General features: G+C 43.9%; 1 protein-coding gene across 1 annotated transcript in view; it reads right to left on the bottom strand.

The window, feature by feature from the left end:
• Positions 1-5,678: 5,678 nt before the first annotated feature.
• ATP7B (ATPase copper transporting beta) overlaps positions 5,679-25,579 on the bottom strand; it is a 119,932-nt gene continuing 100,031 nt past the window's right edge. Inside the window, exons 12-22 of the mRNA XM_088469233.1 lie at positions 24,368-24,522; positions 22,136-22,270; positions 20,835-21,029; positions 19,630-19,812; positions 18,070-18,265; positions 14,891-15,037; positions 14,531-14,673; positions 13,959-14,162; positions 12,684-12,801; positions 10,220-10,322; positions 5,679-6,178 (exon numbers count right to left, since the gene is read on the bottom strand). Coding sequence (XP_088325359.1) covers positions 5,920-6,178; positions 10,220-10,322; positions 12,684-12,801; positions 13,959-14,162; positions 14,531-14,673; positions 14,891-15,037; positions 18,070-18,265; positions 19,630-19,812; positions 20,835-21,029; positions 22,136-22,270; positions 24,368-24,522 — 1,838 coding nt within the window. The 3' untranslated portion in view covers positions 5,679-5,919. The remainder of the gene's footprint in view (positions 6,179-10,219; positions 10,323-12,683; positions 12,802-13,958; positions 14,163-14,530; positions 14,674-14,890; positions 15,038-18,069; positions 18,266-19,629; positions 19,813-20,834; positions 21,030-22,135; positions 22,271-24,367; positions 24,523-25,579) is intronic.

The following is a 25,579-nucleotide window of genomic DNA, read 5'->3' as shown; positions in this document are numbered from 1 at the left end:
GCATAAAAATGAATGATATATCGTTGAACGATATCGTACCATGTGTACGCACCTTAAGGGCTTTTAGAGATTTTGGGGCAGATGTATCAAGCCTTGGAGGGAGATAAAGTGGAGTAGTTGCCCAGAGCAACCAATCAGCTTCTGTCATTTATCTAGCACAGTCTGAAATGACAGTTAGAAGCTGACTGGTTGCTTTGGGCAACTTCTCCATGTTATCTCCCTCCAAGGCTTGATGCAGAGACTTTTGAGGTCCCAATAACAGATGAGATCTGTATAAACTGTTTTATGGGTGCAATTTTTATTGATAAAATACAAAGGGCCTGATTCAGAGCCGGTCGCTATTTGCGCTCGCTCGTCCAGAAAATAGGGGTGGCTATTCAAATGAACCGTTCGCTGTTTGCGGTCTGTTCACGCCTCTAGGTCTGAACGAGCGAACAAAACTTGAAGGTCGTTTTTTGGGAAACTACGCTCCCTGGCCGCTCGCATCCTACATCATGTCTGCTATTTATTAGATTAATCGAGTACATCGAACAGGGTATGAGCTGCTCGCTATTCTTGTGGTTGGTTTTTGCTACCACAATTTTGCGAGCAGTTCTGGCTAAAAAAAAACCCAGTGACGTGGTCAATGACGCTGCTGTTTTAATTATGCACACCCATAAAACGCCCGTTTTGACCTTTAAGCACGCCTGCGATCGGATCTCCACTCCCCGTTTTCAAGCACCTTCCCCTGTTACCACCCACATACGCCTCATCCTGTCACTCAAATTAGCAGGCATTCGCTATTTTGCGAGCACATGAATTTCGGCCGCACTGACTGGTTCGCGCATGCGTATATCGATCCGTACGCATGCGCAGTTTGGCAAACATCGCTCGGAGCGAACGAGCTGCCGCTTACGAGTGGCTCTGAATCAGGCCCAAAGTCAGAATCCTTTTTATTTGAAACAGGTAATTCCATTACTTGAGTGATGATTGCCGTCACCTGTGTTTAAAAAGTCTCTTCTCTTCCATTAGTCCGTTCAACACAGGTGACTGCAATTATACATTACGTGGGAAGTCCAGGAGCAGAGCATTGTGTACCTGGTGGAAGGGGTCGTGTTGGAGGGTATGGAAATATTTCTGCAAAAATCATTGAGCCTGGGAAGAGAATGTTTTTAGCATTATAAAGATACTCAAGAAAGAAGTCCAGCACTACGTTATTTGGCCCTAGTGTGTATCCATCCATGAAATGTTTTGTAACAGAATAAATAGTCCCCAATCAGACAATTTTATTGTCCAGTCAGACTTATTTCTATTATGACGCAAACAAGTCAAGTCTGTGTATTGGACATAATGGTAAGAACACAAAAGAAACAAAAAGAAACACAAATGCCTAGGCCAGAGGTTCCCAAACGCGGTCCTCTACAGTTCAGGTTTAAAGCTGGGTACACACGTAAAGATTTTCTATCCAACCATCCAATTAGTTGTTTGGTTGGAATGAAAATCTGGTAATGTATGGGAATAACTGATGATCAGCAATTTGCTCCTAAATGCCAGAAAACAGATGAAAATGGTCGTTCAGACAAGTTTGTTAAATGTTTGATCCAAACAATTTGTTCAAACGACAGTTTTTGTCCATTTTCCGGCGTTTGGGAGCAAATTGCTGATTGTCATTTGCTTTCATACCTTAACAGATTTTCATTCCAACCAATCAACTAGTTGGACAGAAAATTTTTACGTGTGTATGCAGCTTTAGAGATATCCATGGTTGAGCACAGGTGACTTAATTAGTACCTCAGTCAATTTGATTTGACTACCTGCGCTCAACCATGGATATCTCTAAAACCTGAACTGCTGAGGAGCCTTGAGGACCGCGTTTGGGAACCTCTGGCCAAGGCAATAGAAATCTCCAAGGTTGACTTCCTTCCCTCTTTATAGGTGTCTTTACTTCATATTTAAGAAACATTCACAAACGGTTCCAAATGCTGAAGGATTTATCGTATTACAATATAGTCCAACAAAGGTCACATTTTTGGTTTAGAAAAACACCTATCTGTTTGGGCATTAAATTAACAGGGTAAATGTAAGGGTATGGTTTAATGCCCAGCAACATGTATTTAAACAAATAGTACTTAAAAAGAAAGAATTAACAAAAAAAAAAAAAAAACACTTAAGCACAAAACTAGAGACATTTTGATTGTTACCTACAGACTTTTCCAAGTAATTTTTGCATTGATATTATTAGATCCCTAACACAAAATACTTACAATTTAGGATAAAGTTTTCTATTTGATTCAACAGTCTACATGTTTGCAGCATTATCAAATACAAAAATACCCACCCCCAAAAAAAGCAAGTCTGAAAGGTGCAACACGGGTTGACAGTCCTGGGTCCGAGATCCTGCTCGCTAGCAGGGTTTTCCCGGGACTTGCAACCTGGGTCAATGACCAGGCTTGCGTGTGAAAGGTGCAACCTGGGTCTTGATGAACGGCGCTGCAGAATTTTGTGACACCACATGAATAAATAGTAACACAAGAAATGCCTAATCCCTTTCAAAGACCACTGTCTCCAGGGTTTGCACGCTCATCCACATAAACCTCCACCCCGATGGCATACTTCTAAGCAGAGCATAATGAAATATGTATACTAATTGACAAATACAATATTTTGACTTTTATCATACAACAACCCAGCAATTGTTCTGGATACATGTAATACAGTACTTTGTCATACTATAGTTGTCCGTTTGCCAGACACACAGTAAATCCAAAACATTTTGGCCAGCTATGGTAGAATTCCATTACACACTAATGATGCGTACACACGTAGCGATCTTCCAGCGATGCGATATCGCTGGCAGATCGTACTGCACCCTCCCTGGTGTGTTGGATGATGTATATAGCTCATCCAACACACCACCAACTTGCCAGGAACTATAGCGACCCGCAATCAGCAATCGCTATAACCCTATAGTAACCTGCTCGATATCGAGCAGGTTGTCTAGCATACAGGGACGATGGGCGATATCACTCTCATGCATACGTGCCCATGCATCGCTGATTGTTCAGAGGTTGGCAGAGGCCAAAACATGAACGATCAGTGAATGATTTGAACGATAACGATATGCACACGATATCGTTATCGTTCAAATCGGGCAGTATTATCGCTGTGTGTGTACGCAGCATTAGGGACATTTAAAAACTGGAAGAGAACAGTGATGATTATTCTGCTCAGATGCTCCTATTTATCCACCTTGCACATATAGAGCTACATGCACACTTTTTGGTATTTCTAACTGTCCCTGGGAAAGTGATCAAAGTCCAATTTTGTCGGGGTGCACATGGCGGAAAAAGTCTCCTAAAGTACCTGTCACTTTAGAGCCACCCCCTTCACGCATTTCAACTTTTCCTTTTTTCTTCCAAAATACTCCTTGTTCCAATGTATATAGTATATTATATAATAACAATAATTATGACATTGTGTAGAAATCAGGACAGTATTTATTGTATGTACAGACATATGAGCACAGCAATGAAATGTTGCAAGATCGTTAGCGGGGCCCAATTATCAAAATCTGCATATAAAATGCGGTTGTTACCTGAAATTTTTGGCAATGTAATAGGGTGAGAGTTTAGAAAATGTAAGAGAAAACTGTCACATTTTTAAACTCAGCCAAAATAATAAAGTCACAGAACAGGGAAACTTACATGTTTTTCAGACTAAAAAAACTCTCACGATTTAAACTCTCATCCAGGTGTTTCCTGTTTTGAAAATACAACTGGATCACTGTATTAGTGTGAGAGTTTTACTGCTAAACTCTCACATTCTTTAAACTCTCATCCTATTACATTTGGTCCAATATGTTTACATATTGCACTAGCATCAGGTTTTCGCAATAGTATAAGCCTTCACTTGCCGGGGCACACTCTGCACATGCCCAGTAAGTCAGTGTAGAGTGTGGAGACGTAGCATGCAGCCTGTGACAGATAGGACACAGGCTGCACTGCACAAATAAGATAAATGTTTATAACAGAAAATTAGAAGTAAAAATTAACTGCACACAGGGCCCTCTGATCTGTGGGCTGTGTCTGTAACCCGAACAGCTGAGCTCTGTGGTCAGCTGAGATGCAGTGAACATCCTGGCCAGCACCTTAGATGACCGTGTTGCACAAGTAGCCCGCCGATCAGAGGGCCTGATTCAGAGCCGGACGTTATTTGCGCTCGCTCGGTCAGAAAAAGGGGCCGGCTATTTAAATTGAGCGCTCGCTCTTTGCGGTTTGTTGACACCTCTATGTCTGAGCGAGCGAGCGAACGAAACATGCGCTCGCTATTTTGCAAAGGCGCCCCCTGGCCGCTCGCATCATACGTCATCTCCGCTATTTATTTGATTAATCGAGTACATCGAAAGGCATCTGAACTGCTCGCAGTGCTTGTGGTTGGATTTTCCTACAGCAATCATGCGAACAGTTCAGGCTAAGAAACAACCAAGTGACGTGGTCGATGACGCTGCTTTGTTAATTATGCACACCATTAAAACGCCCGTTTTGACCATTTGGCACGCCTGCGCTCGGATCTCCACTCCCCGTTTTCAAGCACCTTCCCCTGTTACCACCCATAAACGCCTCATCCTGTCACTCAAATTTGCAGGCACTCGCTATTTGGCGAGCGCTCGATTTCCGATCGCACTGACTGGTTGGCGCATGCGCATTACGACCCATACACATGCGCAGTTGTGCGAACATCGCTCGGAGCGAACGTGCGGCCGCTTACAAGCGGCTCTGAATCAGGCCCAGAGATCCCTGTGTGTAGGTAAGTTTTTTTCTTTTATTTGTTTTCTGTTATAAACATTTAACTTCTTTCTGCATGTAGCCTGCTGATCACAGACCTCGGCTCTGGGCTCAGAGTCCCGATCTGGGTGAGCTGCTGGACAGCTCCTATTGCAGATCACTCATTACTCAGTGCAATGGCTCCATGGAGGTAGCTCCCTTTCTGCCGGGCACAGAGCTCCTATCTCCTGAACAGAGAGAAGCCTCTGCTAACACCATCTCAATATGGCGTTAGTTTAGTGAGGCTCCCTCCGGTATTATTGCACAATTTGACAATAGTAAATCTGACCTTATCGCATTTCCCATTACAGGTAGAGCTTTTGAAATGTATTCTATAAGTATGTAATGTGTAGGGGAATATGGAGACATATGGAGACTGATGTAAGGAAATTTAAATAACCTGTAAACATCCTACATACTTTTTTTCTGTATTGCATATACAGTAGATTGCTTTGGAGACAAATACTGTATCATGCGCATTAAACAAATGTCTGTTTGCAAGTCTCCAAAAGGACAGGAGTCTATGTAAACCATACTGTGAGAATAACGGCCCCAATGTGCCAGGCCCCCCTCCCAGATTGGCCTGCCGAGTCCCGCCTTGACGGTAGACCCATATGAGTATTCTCCACACTGTGAATCCCCTTGCAGTCTATGCGCCTAAACTACTCTGATCAGAAGTGCAAACATTTCTTCCTCCTGGCATCTTAAAAAGCAAATCCCTATAATTCCCATGAAACCGGGCACAGTGTGATAACATAAGTGCATGACTTGGAAAATTTGTCCTTCAGCGACTTGAATGTGTAACATTATAATTCTACTCTGCATTAGACAATCAGCACAGTTCCAGCTGATACTAGAATCCATTCCAACCCTGAGTACACATTATACAACACGTATAAGTTGATCGTCCTTATATTCAATCTACATCCATTGTGTTTTTTTTGCTGTCGATGTATCAGTATTTCACTCATTGTTACATACACTACTAAACATTAACCAACAGGTAATAGTGCTTTAATGTAAAAAGATGCAGATCCATGTTTGCGCTCTGTAACACAGTTCGGATGTGTTCCTGCTGATCTGCAGATGTAGTTACACTTTACCACAACGCATTACATCACATGTACTGGTCCTCATCAACATCAGTGACCAGGAGAGAGCACTTATCTTGTCTGTCTCCGGCTAAAGAGTTCTGTTGAGAGTTCTTGCTTGATGATAATTGGCTGATGTAGCTGATCTGGTCCCAGGTACTAGTCTTTGGGATGTCCCTTCTCCTGTCATCCATCCCAATATGAACACTTATCTGTGATGGGTTGAGTGGCTTCATGAGGCCTTGAGCTTGGGCTTCATATCTGTCAGAGTCTGGTTTTCTGTAGCTGGGAGGGATACGGGAGATATTAGAATAGCACAATAGAGAGAAACAAATCTATGGCTACTACTGATTGGATGCCTGGTGTCCAATCAGTGATAGTGATACATTTTCGTTGATAGTTAACTCCATCCAAAGTTGAGTCGGATGTTAAAAATGGAGAACTAATGGCAGAGCACCATTGTATATGAGGAACTGTGGGTATCCTGGATATAGGATCCCAGTAGGGCAGTAGTTTGTATCATTATTGTATAAATGCTATATTCACTGGGGAACAAAGTATCATTTACATTAAATAAGTGACCATTTGCTCTTATCAACAAATAAAATGGAATGACTGACTAATGAGCAAACAAATCTTATCAGATACGTTTCCTTCATAAACTCAGAGCTTAAGGGGTCTATGTATTATAGACATAGTGGATGGAGAGAAAGTACCTACCAATCACGAAACACAACACTTGCTGGCATTCACAAGGCAGCCGTCCACCTGACACCTGCAAATGCCCATTTCACGGACAGCCAGAACCAGCCGAAATACAGAGGCCCTAAAGTTGCACAAGAATGCATATACAAGGTGCGGGAGATACAAAAGTTTGCTAAAAAACAAAATTGCTGGATGCGTCTGCATTTGGATTTGTGTCCAACTCAGAATTGGGCCCAATGTCTCTCCAGCACGCGTGTTTTCACGACAAACAGAACTCCTTTTACTGGATGCAGTTTTGCACCTGTGTGTCTAGAGGTCAACCAAGTGCACCTCATGGTACATGCTTACTATACGTTCTTGGGAGATGCAGTGCAAATTAGAAATGCACCTAGGATGCAGAAGAATATCTTAGGAGATGCCCTGTATAGAATGCACCTAGGATGCAGAGGAATACCTTAGGAGATGCCCTGTATAGAATGCACCTAGGATGCAGAGGAATACCTTAGGAGATGCCCTGTATAGAATGCACCTAGGATGCAGAGGAATACCTTAGGAGATGCCCTGTATAGAATGCACCTAGGATGCAGAGGAATACCTTAGGAGATGCCCTGTATAGAATGCACCTAGGATGCAGAGGAATACCTTAGGAGATGCCCTGTATAGAATGCACCTAGGATGCAGAGGAATACCTTAGGAGATGCCCTGTATAGAATGCACCTAGGATGCAGAGGAATACCTTAGGAGATGCCCTGTATAGAATGCACCTAGGATGCAGAGGAATACCTTAGGAGATGCCCTGTATAGAATGCACCTAGGATGCAGAGGAATACCTTAGGAGATATATGTATAGAATGCACCTAGGATGCAGATGAATATCTTAGGAGATGCCCTGTATAGAATGCACCTAGGATGCAGAGGAATACCTTAGGAGATGCCCTGTATAGAATGCACCTAGGATGCAGAGGAATACCTTAGGAGATGCCCTGTATAGAATACACCTAGGATGCAGAGGAATACCTTAGGAGATGCCCTGTATAGAATGCACCTAGGATGCAGAGGAATACCTTAGGAGATGCCCTGTATAGAATGCACCTAGGATGCAGAGGAATACCTTAGGAGATATATGTATAGAATGCACCTAGGATGCAGAGGAATACCTTAGGAGATGCCCTGTATAGAATGCACCTAGGATGCAGATGAATATCTTAGGAGATGCCCTGTATAGAATGCACCTAGGATGCAGAGGAATACCTTAGGAGATGCCCTGTATAGAATGCACCTAGGATGCAGAGGAATACCTTAGGAGATGCCCTGTATAGAATGCACCTAGGATGCAGAGGAATACCTTAGGAGATGCCCTGTATAGAATGCACCTAGGATGCAGAGGAATACCTTAGGAGATGCCCTGTATAGAATGCACCTAGGATGCAGAGGAATACCTTAGGAGATGCCCTGTATAGAATGCACCTAGGATGCAGAGGAATACCTTAGGAGATGCCCTGTATAGAATGCACCTAGGATGCAGAGGAATACCTTAGGAGATGCCCTGTATAGAATGCACCTAGGATGCAGAGGAATACCTTAGGAGATGCCCTGTATAGAATGCACCTAGGATGCAGAGGAATACCTTAGGAGATATATGTATAGAATGCACCTAGGATGCAGAGGAATACCTTAGGAGATGCCCTGTATAGAATGCACCTAGGATGCAGATGAATATCTTAGGAGATGCCCTGTATAGAATGCACCTAGGATGCAGAGGAATACCTTAGGAGATGCCCTGTATAGAATGCACCTAGGATGCAGAGGAATACCTTAGGAGATGTCCTGTATAGAATGCACCTAGGATGCAGAGGAATACCTTAGGAGATGCCCTGTATAGAATGCACCTAGGATGCAGAGGAATACCTTAGGAGATGCCCTGTATAGAATGCACCTAGGATGCAGAGGAATACCTTAGGAGATGCCCTGTATAGAATGCACCTAGGATGCAGAGGAATACCTTAGGAGATGCCCTGTATAGAATGCACCTAGGATGCAGAGGAATACCTTAGGAGATGCAGTGTATAGAATGCACCTAGGATGCAGAGGAATACCTTAGGAGATGCAGTGTATAGAATGCACCTAGGATGCAGAGGAATACCTTAGGAGGTGCCCTGTATAGAAGCTACAGCTTTAGAGCCACCCTGATTATTGCATAATTTATTTTTTTCCAAAAATATTGCTCTGTTTAGCCTCCATTGTGGCTTAAATAGATCATGAAAATGGGGGGACATCTGAATTTCCTCTATTTCATGTGTTTGATGTTTTTCAGTGTGTAATGTGCGCCCAAGCCATAGTGCAAAGAGCAAAATACATTCCATGAATGGCCAGGTCCTTCTGCAGACCAGGAATGGCCATGAGGCAATCCACACCACAAGGAATTCCCCCGGAAATTGTATTTATCTCTTTTCAATAATCTAATCTCATTTTAGGAGAAGGGATCTCGGCACCTGCTCCATTCTTTGCAGCAATTCCTCTTATCAGCAGGTGCACATTTCTGTTCCTCTGTCATTTAAAGCTATAGAGAAAAGTTCAACATCTGTTACATACTGAAGTTTACATAAAGCAATAATAATATGGAATGTCTAGGCTGCTGCAGAGCTACAGTCACTAATGCATACTCCTCTCTGATTTCAATCGGTTCATTGTGTTTATTATGTTAATTCAGTAACTTCAATAGATGAAAAGCTCTAATATATCTCGAGATCCCACCGGATGTCCCATTATTCCTCTCATGTAAGAGAAATAAAAATGTTGGTGAATGCAGTCTATTAGCTTCCTGTTACATTAAAGAATAAATTCGCCTTTGTGGATTTTGTTTTATTGTTTAAATGTGCAAATGAGGGTCTATTGTGCAAGTGTCTCTTTTATGCTATAAAACACTCTGTATGATTTACCGCCGGCCGCCCGACAGAGGAGGAAATCCCGATCGTCCTAAATGTAAGTATAAACTAACCTAATTCTACCCCCTAACCCTCCTTTAGGGTGCCTAACCTCCCCTCCCCCCTGTGCCTAAACCCAACCCCCCCTTCCCTGCTGCCTAAACCTAAATCCCCCGGGGGGGTGCCTAACCCTAACCTACCTCCGGGGGTGCCTAACCCTAACCTCCCCTTCCACTAGCCTGACCCTAACCTCCTGGCAGGGTGCCAAACCCTATGTCCCCCCCGGGAGCCCTAAACCTAACCCTCACCGAAACCACCCCCCCCGCGGCTGTCCGCGCTCGGCATCCCTTCGATCGGGATGCCAGGTGCCAGTCTCCCGACGCCTGTCATTTAACCCTCGCCGGGATTAAGCAGTCGGGAAGCCAGCGGTCAACTTCCTAAACGTATACCGTTTACTCATCAATGTATGTCTACAGTAGTGGATCTAGCACAAACTATTCTTCTATCATCAGGGAACTGGGCATATGCAATAATTTGTATACACCTGACCACTATGTCACAAAATCAACGTTACAAAGGGGCTTTGACACTGCGCAGCACATGATTTGTCCCCTGTACATTACTTCCTCTGCATGATCTATCACTACATCTAGGTTACACTAATTCATTCTGTCCTGAGAACACATCAGTATCTCACCACTTCAGTTGCAGTGAAGACAAAACCACAGAGACAGAAGATGCTGCCATGGCTGCTGACCCCATCCACGGCTGTAAGACCAACCCCAGCGGCAGAAAGACACCTTGTGAGATAAAAACACGTTTCTGTGAATACCAGATGTATGTGATATTCAGCATAAAAAGAATGACATCACACAGTGCCCCAAGCAGAGCTGAGGCACTTTTATAGTATGTATGTTTTAAAGTATATATACCAGATTTTATAGTATATATGTTTTAAAGTATATATACCAACAATAGGAACAACTGTAAGCAACAAACATATATACGTCAATAATTTGATTGTCCCCATTTATTCTTTACTCAGCCACCCACAGACCAGGGGTCTCTAGAAGAGCATAACCTCTTCGGTGGGGAACCTGGAAACTGATTATTATTAATTATTATTATTATTACAGGACGATTCTCCCATATCCAAATATTCCGAAATACGGAATAATTTTGGCATGACTGTGATAATGAAACCTTTGATTTTTGTTCGTTCAATGTACACAACCTTTGTCTAAGGCACAAATTATTAAAAATATTGTACAAAATTACCTTCACGCTGTGTGTATAAGGTGTATATGAAACATAAATGAATTTAATTTCTGTACACAAACTTTGTTTGAACCACAAAATGATTGAATATATTGTATAATATTACCTGCAGGCTGTGTGTATAAGGTGTATATAACACATAAATGCATTCTGGGGGTCATTCAGACCCGCTCGCGAGCGGCAGGACGCTCGCAAGCGGGTCGATGTTCCCCACTGTGCATGTGCACGACGGAGGGAGCTCCGTCGTGCGCATGCGCGAGATCCGGCAAGCGACGGGCTCACCATCGCTCCGGATCTCGCACCAAAGGGGGCGTGCTGTCGATGTTGATTGACAGCACGCCCCCTTTGGTGGGCGTGCCTGCCAGACGGAGGCGTTCCCATGGGAACGCCTACCGTCTCAAGCCGGCCCCACTGACATCACTAGTGATGTCAGTGGGAGTGATTTTGGCTCTGTTAGAGCCAAAATCACTCCAGGGCTTGCGACAGCGAGACCCTACCGCAGGGTCTCCGTCGCAAGCCCGATGGTCGCGATGGTCAAGACCATCGCGACCATCATCATGGACGCTCGCTATAGCTGTGGGTGGTAACCCACAGCTATGCGAGCGTCCATGAGGACGCTCCAAAAAAAGGTAGGATGGCCCTGATTCAGAGCGAGCGCTCTGGTCAGATCGTTCAGCTCTGAATCAGGCCCTCTGTGTGTATATTGGGGTCCTATTCCCAAGATATTTCATTATGGCATGCAATTATTCCAAAATACGGAATATTCAGTTATCCAAAATACCCCTGGTCCCAAGCATTTTGGATATGGGAGACTCAACCTGTATTATTATTATTATCTCACTCTTCTCATTTCCCTGCTAAAGTGATGATGTGCTCAGGCTGACTAGATTGAGGACTGGCTAGAACAATGAAAGGCTCAGGGGTATATTCACTAAAGTGCTGATTGGTTGCTATGGGCAACATCTCCACTTCTAAAAACCTGCACTTTAGTAACTATATCCCTCAGTTTTTTAAAATAATTTACTAATTAGTTTTATTAGCAGCAGTGGTCCTGCATCCACAGTGATACCTGGTCTACTTAATGAGGCATGAACAGTGCCGCCAATAAAAAAAAAGAAAAGAAAACCTGCAATATAATTAAAAAGTGTGAGAACTACCATCCCTACAAGCTTGTAATCCCATCGTTAGTATTTGTGGGAATGGGCTAATTATCGATTTAAAGTAACAGAGAAGAAAAAAAAGAGGTTCTCGATTTTTATTTGTGAGCACTGTGTCACCTAACAGCGAATACTGCTCTTGGCAATAACTGAGAGCCTCAGCTGTGTGGTACAGTATGTGCCATCCCCTCTATAATCTGCACATTGTGACAGCAATAACAAACTGGCTTCATGTCAAATATTAATGGCTTCTTACAGTCTACAGGAGTCACAGTTATTATAACTGGTCACAAAGGGGTTTAGCCAGGGATAGAAGCTCTCCTTAGACACAAATGTGAAGGAGCAGTATAACAAACCAATTATTCTAATCTAATCTGTACTTATTTGTATTAAATACTTTGCAAAGGTTATTTACACTTTACTATATACAGCACACTAACACACCTACAACGTGGTAGTACATTATTTTCTTTAAGTATGATACATTGTTGTCTCTATAAAGAATGTGTTTCTCTTCTAATATACAGTAGTTACCGTAATGTATAAGAATGTTACTCATTACCATATCACTTGATGTTTGTGTACCATACCATACTGTGTACATCCAGCCTTATGTGTATATGTGTTCTAACTGAGAGCTATACTGTATAAACCATATACAAAAATCGACAGAATGATGAAAATAATTATAGAAACAATAATAATACATTATAATGTAAATTATACCTGCTGCAATGGGGATGCCAAGAAGGTTATATACCAGTGCAAACATAAAATTAATTCTTATTCTTCTCACTGTTCTCTTTGAGAGGTGAATACTGGTAACGACATCAAGCAAATCATTCTGCAACACAAACCGCAACCAAGGGATTAGGTACAAAGTAATACAACCGTCCCAGCCTCAGTTGTGGTCACCTGTCTCTAAATAGAATAATATATACTAATATCGTATCTGACAAGTTTCTACTTGGAACGTTTCAGCTAAAAGTGTAGCGTCTACCTGAAAACATCTACTACAGGTGGCCCCAAAGTTTCACTTTTAAAGTACGATGGCTGACTGAAAAGTAATGAGACTGCCTCTGTTTTTCTGAACCTGCGGTTGGACTGCCGTATTCTTCTTTGTTTGGTCACAGCGAGTGGAAGATCTTCATATGTTTTGCCATGGCAGACGCACTTCATCGGTGCCTCACGTATTACCCTCTTTGAAGTGCTTCCACTACCGATATACTGTAGCACAGCTAATTATTTCTCCACCGTATGCTTGCCATAATATTTCAAGAGTTTCCGCTTTATCCAAGTTTAACAAAAAAATGTAATCACACATCTCTGACATAATCTCACAAACTTCCTCATCCGCCATGACGAAACGTACAAAGATCTTCCACTCACTGTGACCAAACAAAGAAGACTATGGCAGTCCAACTGCAGGTTCAGACACATCGATGTATGAGCTTCACAATGACCAGCATAGTGTTGCCACGTCTACCTATGGGACAGAAAAACAACGGCAGTCTCATTACTTTTCAATCAGCCCTCGTAATTGACGTTCCAGAGCTGGGGCTGCAGCACAGTTCAAAATTCAAATAGGGGAACCACACCAACTGCCATCCTTACTGGCATACTCACTGGCAGTTGGTGTGGCTCCCCTATTTGAATTTTGGACTGCGCTGCTGACTAGGGGGGTGAATAGCTGGCTTTCACTTCGCACTTGCGTGAACAGTTGGCCTGGATGCTAATGGTGAACACTTTCAACACCTGCTGCTATGACTTCCTCATGTTTCTCTTAGACCAAGGTATGTCTGTGTCACATTTCACTAAATTACATCAATTACTTTCAAAGATATAAGAAACATTTTGGGGCCAATAGTGAGTGAAACACCCTGTATATAATTTGTTTGTTTCACGATCCCCTCTACAGGGCTGCAAAATATTTCAGCACTTTGTAAATAGTATATAATAATAATAAAATTGGATTGTATGCATAATTAAATAGCAACATACTCTGATGAGGACGATATCTGCAGCTTCGATGGCTACATCAGTTCCAGTCCCGATGGCGATACCGATATCAGCTCTGGCTAGTGCTGGGGAGTCATTGATCCCGTCTCCCACCATGGCCACTCTTTTCCTCTCCTTCTGCAGTTCCTGGACTTTGGCCACCTTGTGAGAGGGAAGGACTTCCGCAAACACCTTCCTGATCCCAACCTGCAAGCATCAAACTAAGATGTCTGAGAGGAGTATTGCTACAGCTGCTGACATTTTTCTTACACAGGTTGTAAGTAGCCCATGTGTATGACTTGTCCAATATACTGATCCTCTTACAGAATACAATGGATCCTGCAGTCTGCAAATTGATGCTATTTTGTATCCTAGTTACATAATTTGTAGGCATTGAGGCAATTGCATAGAATCCAGCTCTGTGGGTGCTGTAGCACCGACCAATACCTGCCGCAGTCACTAACGTTGCCTATGCACAGCATTTTCAGACATATGTGGGAGAAGGGGGAGAGGGTTACATGAGCACATTCAAAAAGTTCTCATATGTAGCAGTGTACATGTATTACTAGCTATACCTGGGTAGCAATAGCTTTGGCAGTTTTCCTGTTGTCCCCGGTGATCAGCACCACATCCACTCCCATGGCCTTCAGTGTGTGCACAGCTAGAGCTGCCTCCTGCTTCACCGTGTCTGCAATAGCGATCATCCCACACAACGCACCTTTGGAAGAAGAAACCCTCTCTCAGGATAAATAGCACTCCAGCTGCAGACATGCCACCACTGTTTATTCATAACCATAAAATAGGAGCTATATGTTGTTTAGCGGATAAGATTTCAAAGTCTTGCAACAAAATCTACTGCAACACGCAACAGGTTATCACAATGTCACAGTCACGATCATGACTATTATGCATGGGCACAACATGTAACACATTACCATCTATCGCTACTAGCACTGCCGTCTGTCCTTTCATTTCATGACCGGTCATGGCCTCATCTACATCACTGGAAATGTGTAAGCCATTGCGTCTCATCCATTCCCGGTTCCCGATTAAAACAGAATGAGGTTCTGGGGCTGTGGCGCCTGCAGGTTACACAGAGATGTAATCATCAGTAATGCCCATACATGGATCCCGATATAACACAGAATGAGGTTCTGGGGCTGTGGCGCCTGTAGGTTACACAGAGATGTAATCATCAGTAATGCCCATAAATGGATCCCGATATAACACAGAATGAGGTTCTGGGGCTGTGGTGCAGGTTACACAGACATGTAATCATCAGTAATGCCCATACATGGATCCCGATACAACACAGAATGAGGTTCTGGGGCTGTAGTGCCTGCAGGTTACACAGAGATGTAATCATCAGTAATGCCCATACATGGATCCCAATATAACACAGAATGAGGTTCTGGGGCTGTGGTGCCTGCAGGTTACACAGAGATGTAATCATCAGTAATGCCCATACATGGATCCCAATATAACACAGAATGAGGTTCTGGGGCTGTGGTGCCTGCAGGTTACACAGAGATGTAATCATCAGTAATGCCCATACATGGATCCCAATATAACACAGAATGACGGTTCTGGGGCTGTGGTGCCTGCAGGTTACACAGGCATGTAATCATCAGTAATGCCCATACATGGATCCCGATATAACACAGAATGAGGATCTGGGGCTGTGGTGCCTGCAGGTTACACAGAGATGTAATCATCAGTAATGCCCATACATGGATCCCAATATAACAGAATGAGGTTCTGGGGCTGTGGTGCCTGCAGGTTACACAGAGATGCAATCATCAGTAATGCCCATACATGGATTCCGATATAACACAGAATTACGGTTCTGGGGCTGTGGTGCCTGCAGGTTACACAGACATGTAATCATCAGTAATGCCCATACATGGATCCCGATATAACACAGAATGAGGTTCTGGGGCTGTGGTGCAGGTTACACAGACATGTAATCATCAGTAATGCCCATACATGGATCCCGATATAACACAGAATGAGGTTCTGGGGCTGTGGTGCCTGCAGGTTACACAGACATGTAATCATCAGTAATGCCCATACATGGATCCCGATATAACACAGAATGAGGTTCTGGGGCTGTGGTGCCTGCAGGTTACACAGAGATGTAATCATCAGTAATGCCCATACATGGATCCCGATATAACACAGAATGAGGTTCTGGGGCTGTGGTGCCTGCAGGTTACACAGACATGTAATCATCAGTAATGCCCATACATGGATCCCGATATAACACAGAATGAGGTTCTGGGGCTGTGGTGCCTGCAGGTTACACAGACATGTAATCATCAGTAATGCCCATACATGGATCCCGATATAACACAGAATGAGGTTCTGGGGCTGTGGTGCCTGCAGGTTACACAGAGATGTAATCATCAGTAATGGCCATACATGGATCCCGATATAACACAGAATGAGGTTCTGGGGCTGTGGTGCCTGCAGGTTACACAGACATGTAATCATCAGTAATGCCCATACATGGATCCCGATATAACACAGAATGAGGTTCTGGGGCTGTGGTGCCTGCAGGTTACACAGACATGTAATCATCAGTAATACTGATACATGGATCCCGATATAAAAAACAAAATTATAGGAGATAATTCAAAATATGAAGAGGCTTTAGTTAGATTTCATAGTGATCGGAGGATTGTACCCAAAAACAATGTTCACTCTAAACCGAGTGGTCTGCGGTATAAAGAGATCTAAGGACTCTACGGCTGTTATGAGCAGCCCTGCACAGTGAATTTTGTTTAGTATGTTCTTTCCTCTGCTTCCACTCTACTAACCGCACCAACTAGCTGTCCCCTGACATACACTCCCTGTAGGTGTCACCTGTGGTGGGGTGGTGACTGAACGTGGGCGGGGGTATTGCCATTTAGGGAATGGTGGCCAGCTGTCTGTATATATGGGGAGGAGTAGTTTGGAGTGGACATTTTTACAGTAGTTATTTGGTGGGATGCAGATTGCGGTAACCAGTCAACACCAGAATATCAACACAGTCATTTTTTCGACAACCAATTTGTCAACATACATTTAGGTCGACATGGTTAAAATGGTGACACGTTCCATATGACGACATTTAACATGTCAATACCAAAATGTTGACATATGGTTTTTATTCTGAATGTTAGGGTTATGTTTGGAGTCAGGCTTAGCGATAAGGTTAAGCTAAAATAGGCAAAAAAAACCATGTCGAGTGTGTCGACATTTTAAGCCTGTCAACCTAAATGCATGTTGACATATTGTTTGTCAACCAAATGACAGTGTCGACATTCTGACCGTCAACATTCAGTACCAACCTTCATAATGTAGTCATACTACACCCGCTGACTGCACGCTTCTCTGCAATTAACAGTAGGCAGAGGGCTGCCAGACAGGAAGTTCTGAGGCACAATCTGCAGGATGCCCATAACATGCCAGCCCTGGTCCATCTGACTGGGAGGAATTCTAATGAAGAGGGATCTCCCTCTGAAACACTGCTTGTTCCTATATTAATGCACCTCATCTTTATAATAAACATGGTGTAACCACCCCAAAAACCTGGCTACCCAGTGGTGCTGCGTTAAATGCTAACGACACTGCATCTAAAAAAAAGATCACATTCAACATGCGTTAGTAACAACCATTTGCCTTTGGGATTGGTCAGTGGAGATTGTGGTGTCCAAACTATGGCACCAACCACAAATACTACTGGAAAAGGGGTGGTGGAACCAGTGGGTGCCATTCAGGTTCCTATTTACATTCTTACACTATGTATTTTGTTGAAGGTGAGCAAGGGACTTAAAGAGAAATGATAATCTAATGCTCACATGGGAAGGGGGGGTCTATGCTGTAAAAAATGGACAAGCCTGGGCTGTAACGAGGGGTGTGCAACCAGTACCGCCATCCAGGGCAGAAAGCATGGTCGTTACCCCACCACACACTGTGTGGGGTGCCTGGAGAGGCCCTGCTGCAAGGAAAGCTGCAGGACAGCCAAATTCCCACTCCTGCTGCCAGACCAGGGCACACAAGTACCCTGCAACAGCCTCCGGACATGCGTTCTCTTACTGATTTTCAGTTATGACAACATCCAGAATTCTACCTTGTACTTCTGGTGCCAGGATCAGAAAGTTATCCTCCTGAGGACGGGTGAGGCCACTCATGTAAAGGTTCTGCTCATTCAAACCCTCTTCACTCTGCACCAGGACACTTTCCACATTGTGCACTTTACAGCTGATGCCACATCCTGGGACAGCCTGGAAATCAGTACAATATCCCAGGGATTCCGTACCAAGCTCCTGGATAAACATACAATTACTGTCGCTGTTATTCCAATTCTAGAACCCTGACAGTCATGCAGTAAGATCAAAAAGGATCAAAAACAGAGGTTTATATTATTTTTGTGTTATAGGACTGTGCAAAGTAAATATTTTATGTTTATATAGAGATGATATCAGTTTAACTTTATATGAATGTGACTTTTTAATCTTTACTCCACACGATCATTCCAATCACACAGAAACAAGAACCTGCCGGCTGTATGTCCATGTAGGATATCCTTTTGTGCGAGTCCATTTACAGTATTTTGTGTTTCTGTTACTTGCTAGTTTCTTTTACTAGTTTACATTTACTGTAAGTATATTAATAATAGCATTTTTGGAGGTGCTGGGCGCGACTCAGAAGCTACGCCATAGGTAGCCATTCCCATATTTTAGCTACTTTATCCAAGATGTTTTTCTTATTCACATTGTACAGTAGTCGCACATATTGTTGCTCATAGTGTACCAGTCACACTAGATTAGTACTATTGTCACAAAGAAATCGGTATGGAGTCGTAGATTAAGCATAACAATACCTAATGGTGTATTGTACCATCTATGCTACACTGTTTCATTTGCCTGATGTAAATTATACTTAATGTATGTATGTATGAATATAAGTCATACTTCTAGAAAAACTGCTATGGTATGTTTCTGAATGCTAAATAGGTAATACATAAGTATTTCTTGAGTTAACTGGGAAACTAACTTTAGCAAGTGGATAATTAATAAGATTGGTTAATAACGTACTTAGGCTGGGATGTACTAAAGGAAAAATGTGGTAAAACCCCTGTTTTCTGTGTTTTTTACCGCATTTCCATATGTACTAAGCCCCGGCCACGCTTTTTTCGGTAACTTTTTCTGGAGGGTAACTCCAGAAAAACTTGGCATTACCCTATAGAAGCCTATGGGCTTCTTACCGTACTCCACACCCAACGCTTCGCTGTCGCCCAGCGCTGGCCCCCCACTCATCTGCTCTCCATGGTTGCTGTCCTGTGCTCCTGCTGGGTCCTCCTCCTCCTCCTAATCTTCTTCCGGGTGTAGGGAGGAGGAGGAGGAGCCCAGGGCTTCCTGTACAGATGACCAGCAAGAGCTGTCCTTTGCAATGCTAATCGCATATGTTAGCACATTTGTGATTAGTAAGGTTGCGGTGACTGGCGGAATGGTCACCGCAACCTTAGTACATACCGGCCTTACCACTCTATTAGCCACATTTGGTTAGTAGCCCTCACTTTGAAATCATCTAGCATGTATGAAACATAAAAACATTCTCTCCATTCCATAGTGTGCTGTTTTGTTAAGGGTATGCATTTTATTGTTACATTAACACACAGTTTTATTACCTCTTTGCAGAATTTGGTGACTGCCATTCCCAAGGGATGCTCGCTGCTGGCTTCTGCTGTTCCAACCACGGCGAGCATCCTTTTCAGAGGCATCCTGGCTACATCCCCCAGTAGCAGCACTCTCATGACTTTAGGGACCCCTTGTGTTATTGTGCCAGTTTTATCAAACATTACCGTGTTTATCTGAAATAAGAAATCAACCTCATATTTCATTGTTTACAGGGATTGTGTGTAAAAGACAATGGAAAAAAAAACTCTTTGAAGTGATAGCGATTAAAATTATAAATATTTAAGTTCCTCTCTAATGAGCTAAAAAATATTGTTGTGAAATGAATACATTTAGTGGCTGACTACAAAAAGAAAAATAAATCACTGCAAGAATTTTGGACACTGTAGTCCGTTTTTCAGTCCACTTTGATCCTTTATTTAGTGCATATTGGTTTATGTTTGAACTATATGACCATTATTCGCTGATATATCCAATTAGACATTCCTTTTAATTGTCTAACTTGCAACTTATTCAACAAATATAATTGTTTATTAGTGGCTACCCATTACCGTGAGTGGTGAAAAAAATTATAACAATAATGACTATTGAGCTTGGATGCAGTTCAGTTATGCTGGGTACACACTTGTCGATATATATTGCTTGTTTGATCGCCGAACGATATATCGGTAGCGGATCGGCAGATTTGTACACCCAATATGTCCATGAACTACGTTGTTCACTGACATATCAGGTTGGCCCTGCAGCACAGCCGATGACGATATATTTGAAAGATATATTGGTGAATCTGCGTGTGACCTGCTGACAGCCCGTACACTGGCTGCAGGGGCTGCCCATACGGACATCACAACTGGATGGAAAAACTTAAATCCCAGTTGTGCTGTCAGCCCAGACATATTGAGCGGCAGCTCGAACGGCAGATCGTTCTGCTGACTAATCCATCGCGTACCCAGCTTTAGACTAGATTTGTAAAGGGTAAGTGATACAGTATCAAACGCTGTGCAAAAAGTATAAACAAAATATAACAAAGTAACAATGGTGGTATTGATATGTGGTAATTCAGTGCCACAATGTCTTGGGTCCTGGTACCTGGCATAATTGGCTGCCTCTAATGTGTGTTCACAGTTGTCATACTCTAATGCAAATGAAACATGTCCCAATTAGTTCCCAACTGCAGCATGGACAGAAGAGAATTCACCTTGTGTGCCATCTCCAGAGGTTCTCCACCTTTGATGAGGATACCGTTTTGTGCAGCCACTCCCGTACCCACCATCACCGCTGTGGGTGTAGCCAGGCCTAAAGCACACGGACAGGCAATAGACAGCACAGTGATGGAAGTCTGGAATGCCACCCGTATTATGACTTCAGCCTTAGAAGTTGTTTTGTTGTAACTCTGCAAATGAGAGTAATAACGAAATAAAACCAGACCTCCCAATCTAATTTATGATGGAGCATTGAAACAATAACTGTTGCCTGACTCCCAACAAGAGTAACTTACTACAGCAAACAAAACCAACAGAGGAAATTATTGCAAGTTTTGAAGACACTACAGTCAAGTAGGTTACTGGCAGTAAGTGAGACGCTAGCAGGAGAGATGGATGTTTGAGACAATTTCTGGTCATTATTAAAGGGAGATACTGAATAATTGACTCAAGACAGGGACTAGCTGGTAGGTGGAAGGAACAAGGAACAAGAGCAATGAACCAGCAGTAGATTGGGATAAACAGAAAAGGTAGTGATTACATTATCCATGAAATGAGTCAGATTGTTGCTGGCAGTATTGGTGTGAAATAGTTTTTTTTCGGCAGTTGAATTATATCTATTTTTTCTTTTAAAGTGTTTAGATAATACCCAGGCTAAGAATGAGTGGGCTGTAGGTTCAAGGAAGAAATAAAATGTGGTGGAGACAAAGGCCCTGATTCAGAGCCGGACGCTCTGACAGAGCGCTCGCTCTGAATCAGGGCCGTCCCTCCTTCTATTTGGAGCGGCCTCCTGGCCGCCCACATAGCTGTGGGTGTCCACCCACAGCTATAGCGAGCGGCCAAAATGATGGTCGCGATGGTCAAGACCATCGCGACCATCGGGCTTGCGATGAGACCCTTGCGGTAGGGTCTCGCTGCCGCAAGCCCTGGAGTGCTTTTGGCTCCATCAGAGCCAAAAGCACTCCATCTGACATCACTAGTGATGTCAGTGGGGCCGGCCCCAGACGGTAGGCATTCTCATGGGAACGCCTCCGTCTGGGCAGCCACGCCGCCGGCACGCCCACCAAAGGGCACCATCGACAGCAAACCCCCTTTGGTGCGAGACCCATAACGACGGCTTGGCCGGAGAGAGAGGAGGATGGAGAAGAGGAGTATAACGTATGGTGGATGAAGGGAGGAGGATGACCTTTATGAGACAATAATACAATTTAGAGGTATGAGGATTGACTGTGTGTAATATGGGCTGTGACAGAGAAATTTCCAGCTCATTACAGGAATGAATGAAGAAACAACTTACAGGAAAATATTTCAGTATGATATCAAAATTCACAAAGCCAACCGTAATCCAGCCAATCAGCGTCACGATGGAAATGCAAATGATAAAAGGGACAAAGTACCCACTTATTTTATCGGCCAACTGTTGGATCGGTGCCTAAAAGTAACATTGAAACAGGGAAAGCGGATTCAAAACTGTAAATGAGAATACTGAAATAACAAATCTATATTTACACAGTTCTACATTTATACTTTGTTAGCAATTTACACTGTGCACCTGAGGAGCACCACAAAATACCATGGTTATGTACCAGAGCACCGAAATGGTCCAAGAGGTTCAAACTGCTCTGTGATGTGCGGAGAGTTGGTATAAAAATTTTCAGGGAACCTCTAAACATCCACTCCTTCAATAAATTCATTATTCTCCTGAAATACTAACCAGCATTAAATTAAAGTGTGCCCATCTTTCTCTGAAAAACTTTGGAAATCTAGGACCTAGATCAGCCATGTTGCAGTTCTTTTAGTTATGCAGAGCACCTACTGTAGATTCATAGCTGGTCCAATAGAGTCTGCTGCTCACAGCCGGTTACAACTGGAGCAGTTATATACATTCTTTTGATTAAAAATATATCCGTATGATAGGGCTGCAGCTCTTCTGGTTACCTCTAAAATCATTTATAATTTGAGGTCTTTAGGTCTACTCATTCCTAGATTCCAACCTATCCCCATACAGTTTTGTAATTACTCTTCATCTGAAAATAATGCTACAATTTCAGCGACACCGCAGTAACCTAAACCCCTGACATGGCTGCAACCCTGCATCATGGTTCTGTGTAAAAATAAGACCAAAAATTAAGACATTTGCTAAATACAGTTGTGTCTAGGCTTCTGCCCCAGCCCGTCCTGCCGAGGTATCTGCCACAGCCCGTCCTGCCGAGGCATCTGCCACAGCCAGTCCTGCCGAGGCATCTGCCACAGCCAGTCCTGCCGAGGCATCTGCCACAGCCAGTTCTGCCGAGACATCTACCACAGCCAGTCCTTCCGAGGCATCTGCCACAGCCAGTTCTGCCGAGGCATCTGCCACAGCCCGTCCTGCCGAGGCATCTACCACAGCCAGTCCTGCCGAGGCATCTGCCACAGCCAGTCAGGCCAAGGGATCTGCCACAGTCAGTCCTGCCGAGGCATCTGCCACAGCCAGTCCTGCCGAGGCATCTGCCACAGCCAGTCAGGCCGAGGGATCTGCCACAGTCAGTCCTGCCGAGGCATCTGCCACAGCCAGTCCTGCCGAGGCATCTGCCACTCTGCCACAGCCAGTCCTGCCGAGGTATCTATCACAGCCAGTCCAGCCGAGGCATCTGCCACAGCCAGTCCTGCCGAGGCATCTGCCACAGCCAGTCCTGCCGAGGCATCTGCCACAGCCAGTCCTGCCGAGGCATCTGCCGTTTCCTGCCACATCCAGTACTGCTCCTAGCAAGGTTTTTACAGTTTCTAGTTCTGCCAAACAACCTGAGAGTCTTGTTACCAAGTCGGCTACAGTTTTATTATCCAGGACAGGGGAGTATCTATAATGGGTGCAGGGTGTGCAGTGCACATGAGCCCCTGGGTCCAGGGGGCCCACGCCACACACCCCGCTCCCATTTCTTCAATAGTTACCTCTCCGGATTCCTGCGTTGGCGGTAGCAGTGCTGTACAAATCAAACGTAAAATGACACAGCGGCCATTTCCCCAGCGTTTTGCGCATGTGAAGTAGGAAAATCGCTGTGAATATGGCTGCCGTGCCATTTCCCCGGTGACTTGCGCATGCTCAGTAGAGTGGCACAGTGCTTGAGTCTACTAGTGCCCAGAGTCTGCTGCTGCGCTCAGTACGCTGCTGGTCGCTGGGTAAAGAGTGGAGGGCCCCGGACGGAGACTGCACATGGGCCACACTCCTCTCTTAATACGCCCATGGTTCAGGAGCCAGCGTATTCAGGTGTTTTGGCCACACGCTGACAGAGAAACTGCATCTGCTTTTAAGACACTTTGTACTACTGCGTGTTCGGACGCTGACAGTGGGCATCTCATTCCTTGGACATCCAGAACCACGGATGTGCACAAGGGAAGGACTTTGTACCGGCATTTTCATAAAGTCAAAGACAGACAACCGCCAATAGATGTGTGAGAGCATTGAATGGGAGTAATCTCATCTTACAGGTATCCTTTCATGGAAACCAGGGCACTATTAATATTTGCGTTTTACAGCATATTTTGTTTTTACCTTGGACATTTGAGCTTCCTCCACCAACTTAACGATTTGTGCCAGGGTGGTGTCAGAGCCAACATGAGTCGCTTCAACGAGCACTGAACCATGAGCATTAATGGATCCGGCAATGACTATACTTCCTGGCTTCTTCCGGACAGGCATAGGCTCACCTAGATGACAATGTCACCAGAACATTAAAAAGTTTTTCGAAAGTAATACAAAAAAATATATAGGTTCTGCCACTTACAGCTTCTCAAAGGTATTACAAATTTGAATTATAAACAAAATTGGCCACGGAGCTTACTATCTACTGTGGAGCTTACTGAGTCATAGGATTCATTAGTATACTTAATATATGAGAAGAAAATATAAGATGTATTATTTCGCCCTTATGCATTATCTCACAAAGAATCTGAGTCTCCTAAACCAAACTTCCAGTCTCTAGCATTATACACAATAGGCCTGTGTCTGAGTGCAGCAAATGGTGAGCACAGCATGTACAGTATGTCAAACATTTTTTTCTCCCAACAGTAAAAAAAAAAAAATTGTGTGAACTGGTATAAAGACGTAGGTAAACATCACAGCCAGGAACCAAACAGCATCATAACCAGTAGATGGCAGAGACAGTGTCAGATCCATCCGAGAAGGTATCATTGGGAGGAAACCCATCTGTTAGTAGAGTAGCGAGTACAGCCCTCTAATACAATAAATGTTTGCGGACAGGTCATCATCTGGGAGGGAAAGAAAGACAATAAGCTTGGGACGGGAACAACCAATGCATTTATATCAGAGATGGGGAACCTCAGGCCCGGGGGCCGTATAAGGCCCACGGAATCATTTGGTCTGGCCCTTGGAGCTTTTTTCTGCTAGCCTTTATTTGGATAGCAGGGTGCTTAGAATGGCACCCTGCGGCCAGAATCTATGCAGCAGTGCCACCTGGAGCGTCCTTAGGATGTTTCAGACAGTCACACCGCTGCTCTTACAGCTCCCCGGAGCATCCTCAGGATGCTCCAGGCATTGCTGTAATCACTGGCGATTGTGGGCCTGTCCCCGTGTGACATCACACGGAGGGGCGTGGCCTGTTCCAGGACCACGAATAATGTTATATATATATGTCAAAATGGTCCTCGGCAGAAAAAAGGTTCCCCAACCCAGATCTAAATGAAGCAAATTGTCCGCCTCCCCTAAGCATTTCAGCAACCATCGTACATCCTGCAGAATCAGGCT

This window comes from Taudactylus pleione, unplaced genomic scaffold, assembly GCF_031769625.1.
Source record: "Taudactylus pleione unplaced genomic scaffold, aTauple2 ptg000089l, whole genome shotgun sequence".
Lineage (NCBI taxonomy): Eukaryota > Metazoa > Chordata > Amphibia > Anura > Myobatrachidae > Taudactylus > Taudactylus pleione.
This window is presented reverse-complemented; position numbering and strand designations above follow the sequence as displayed.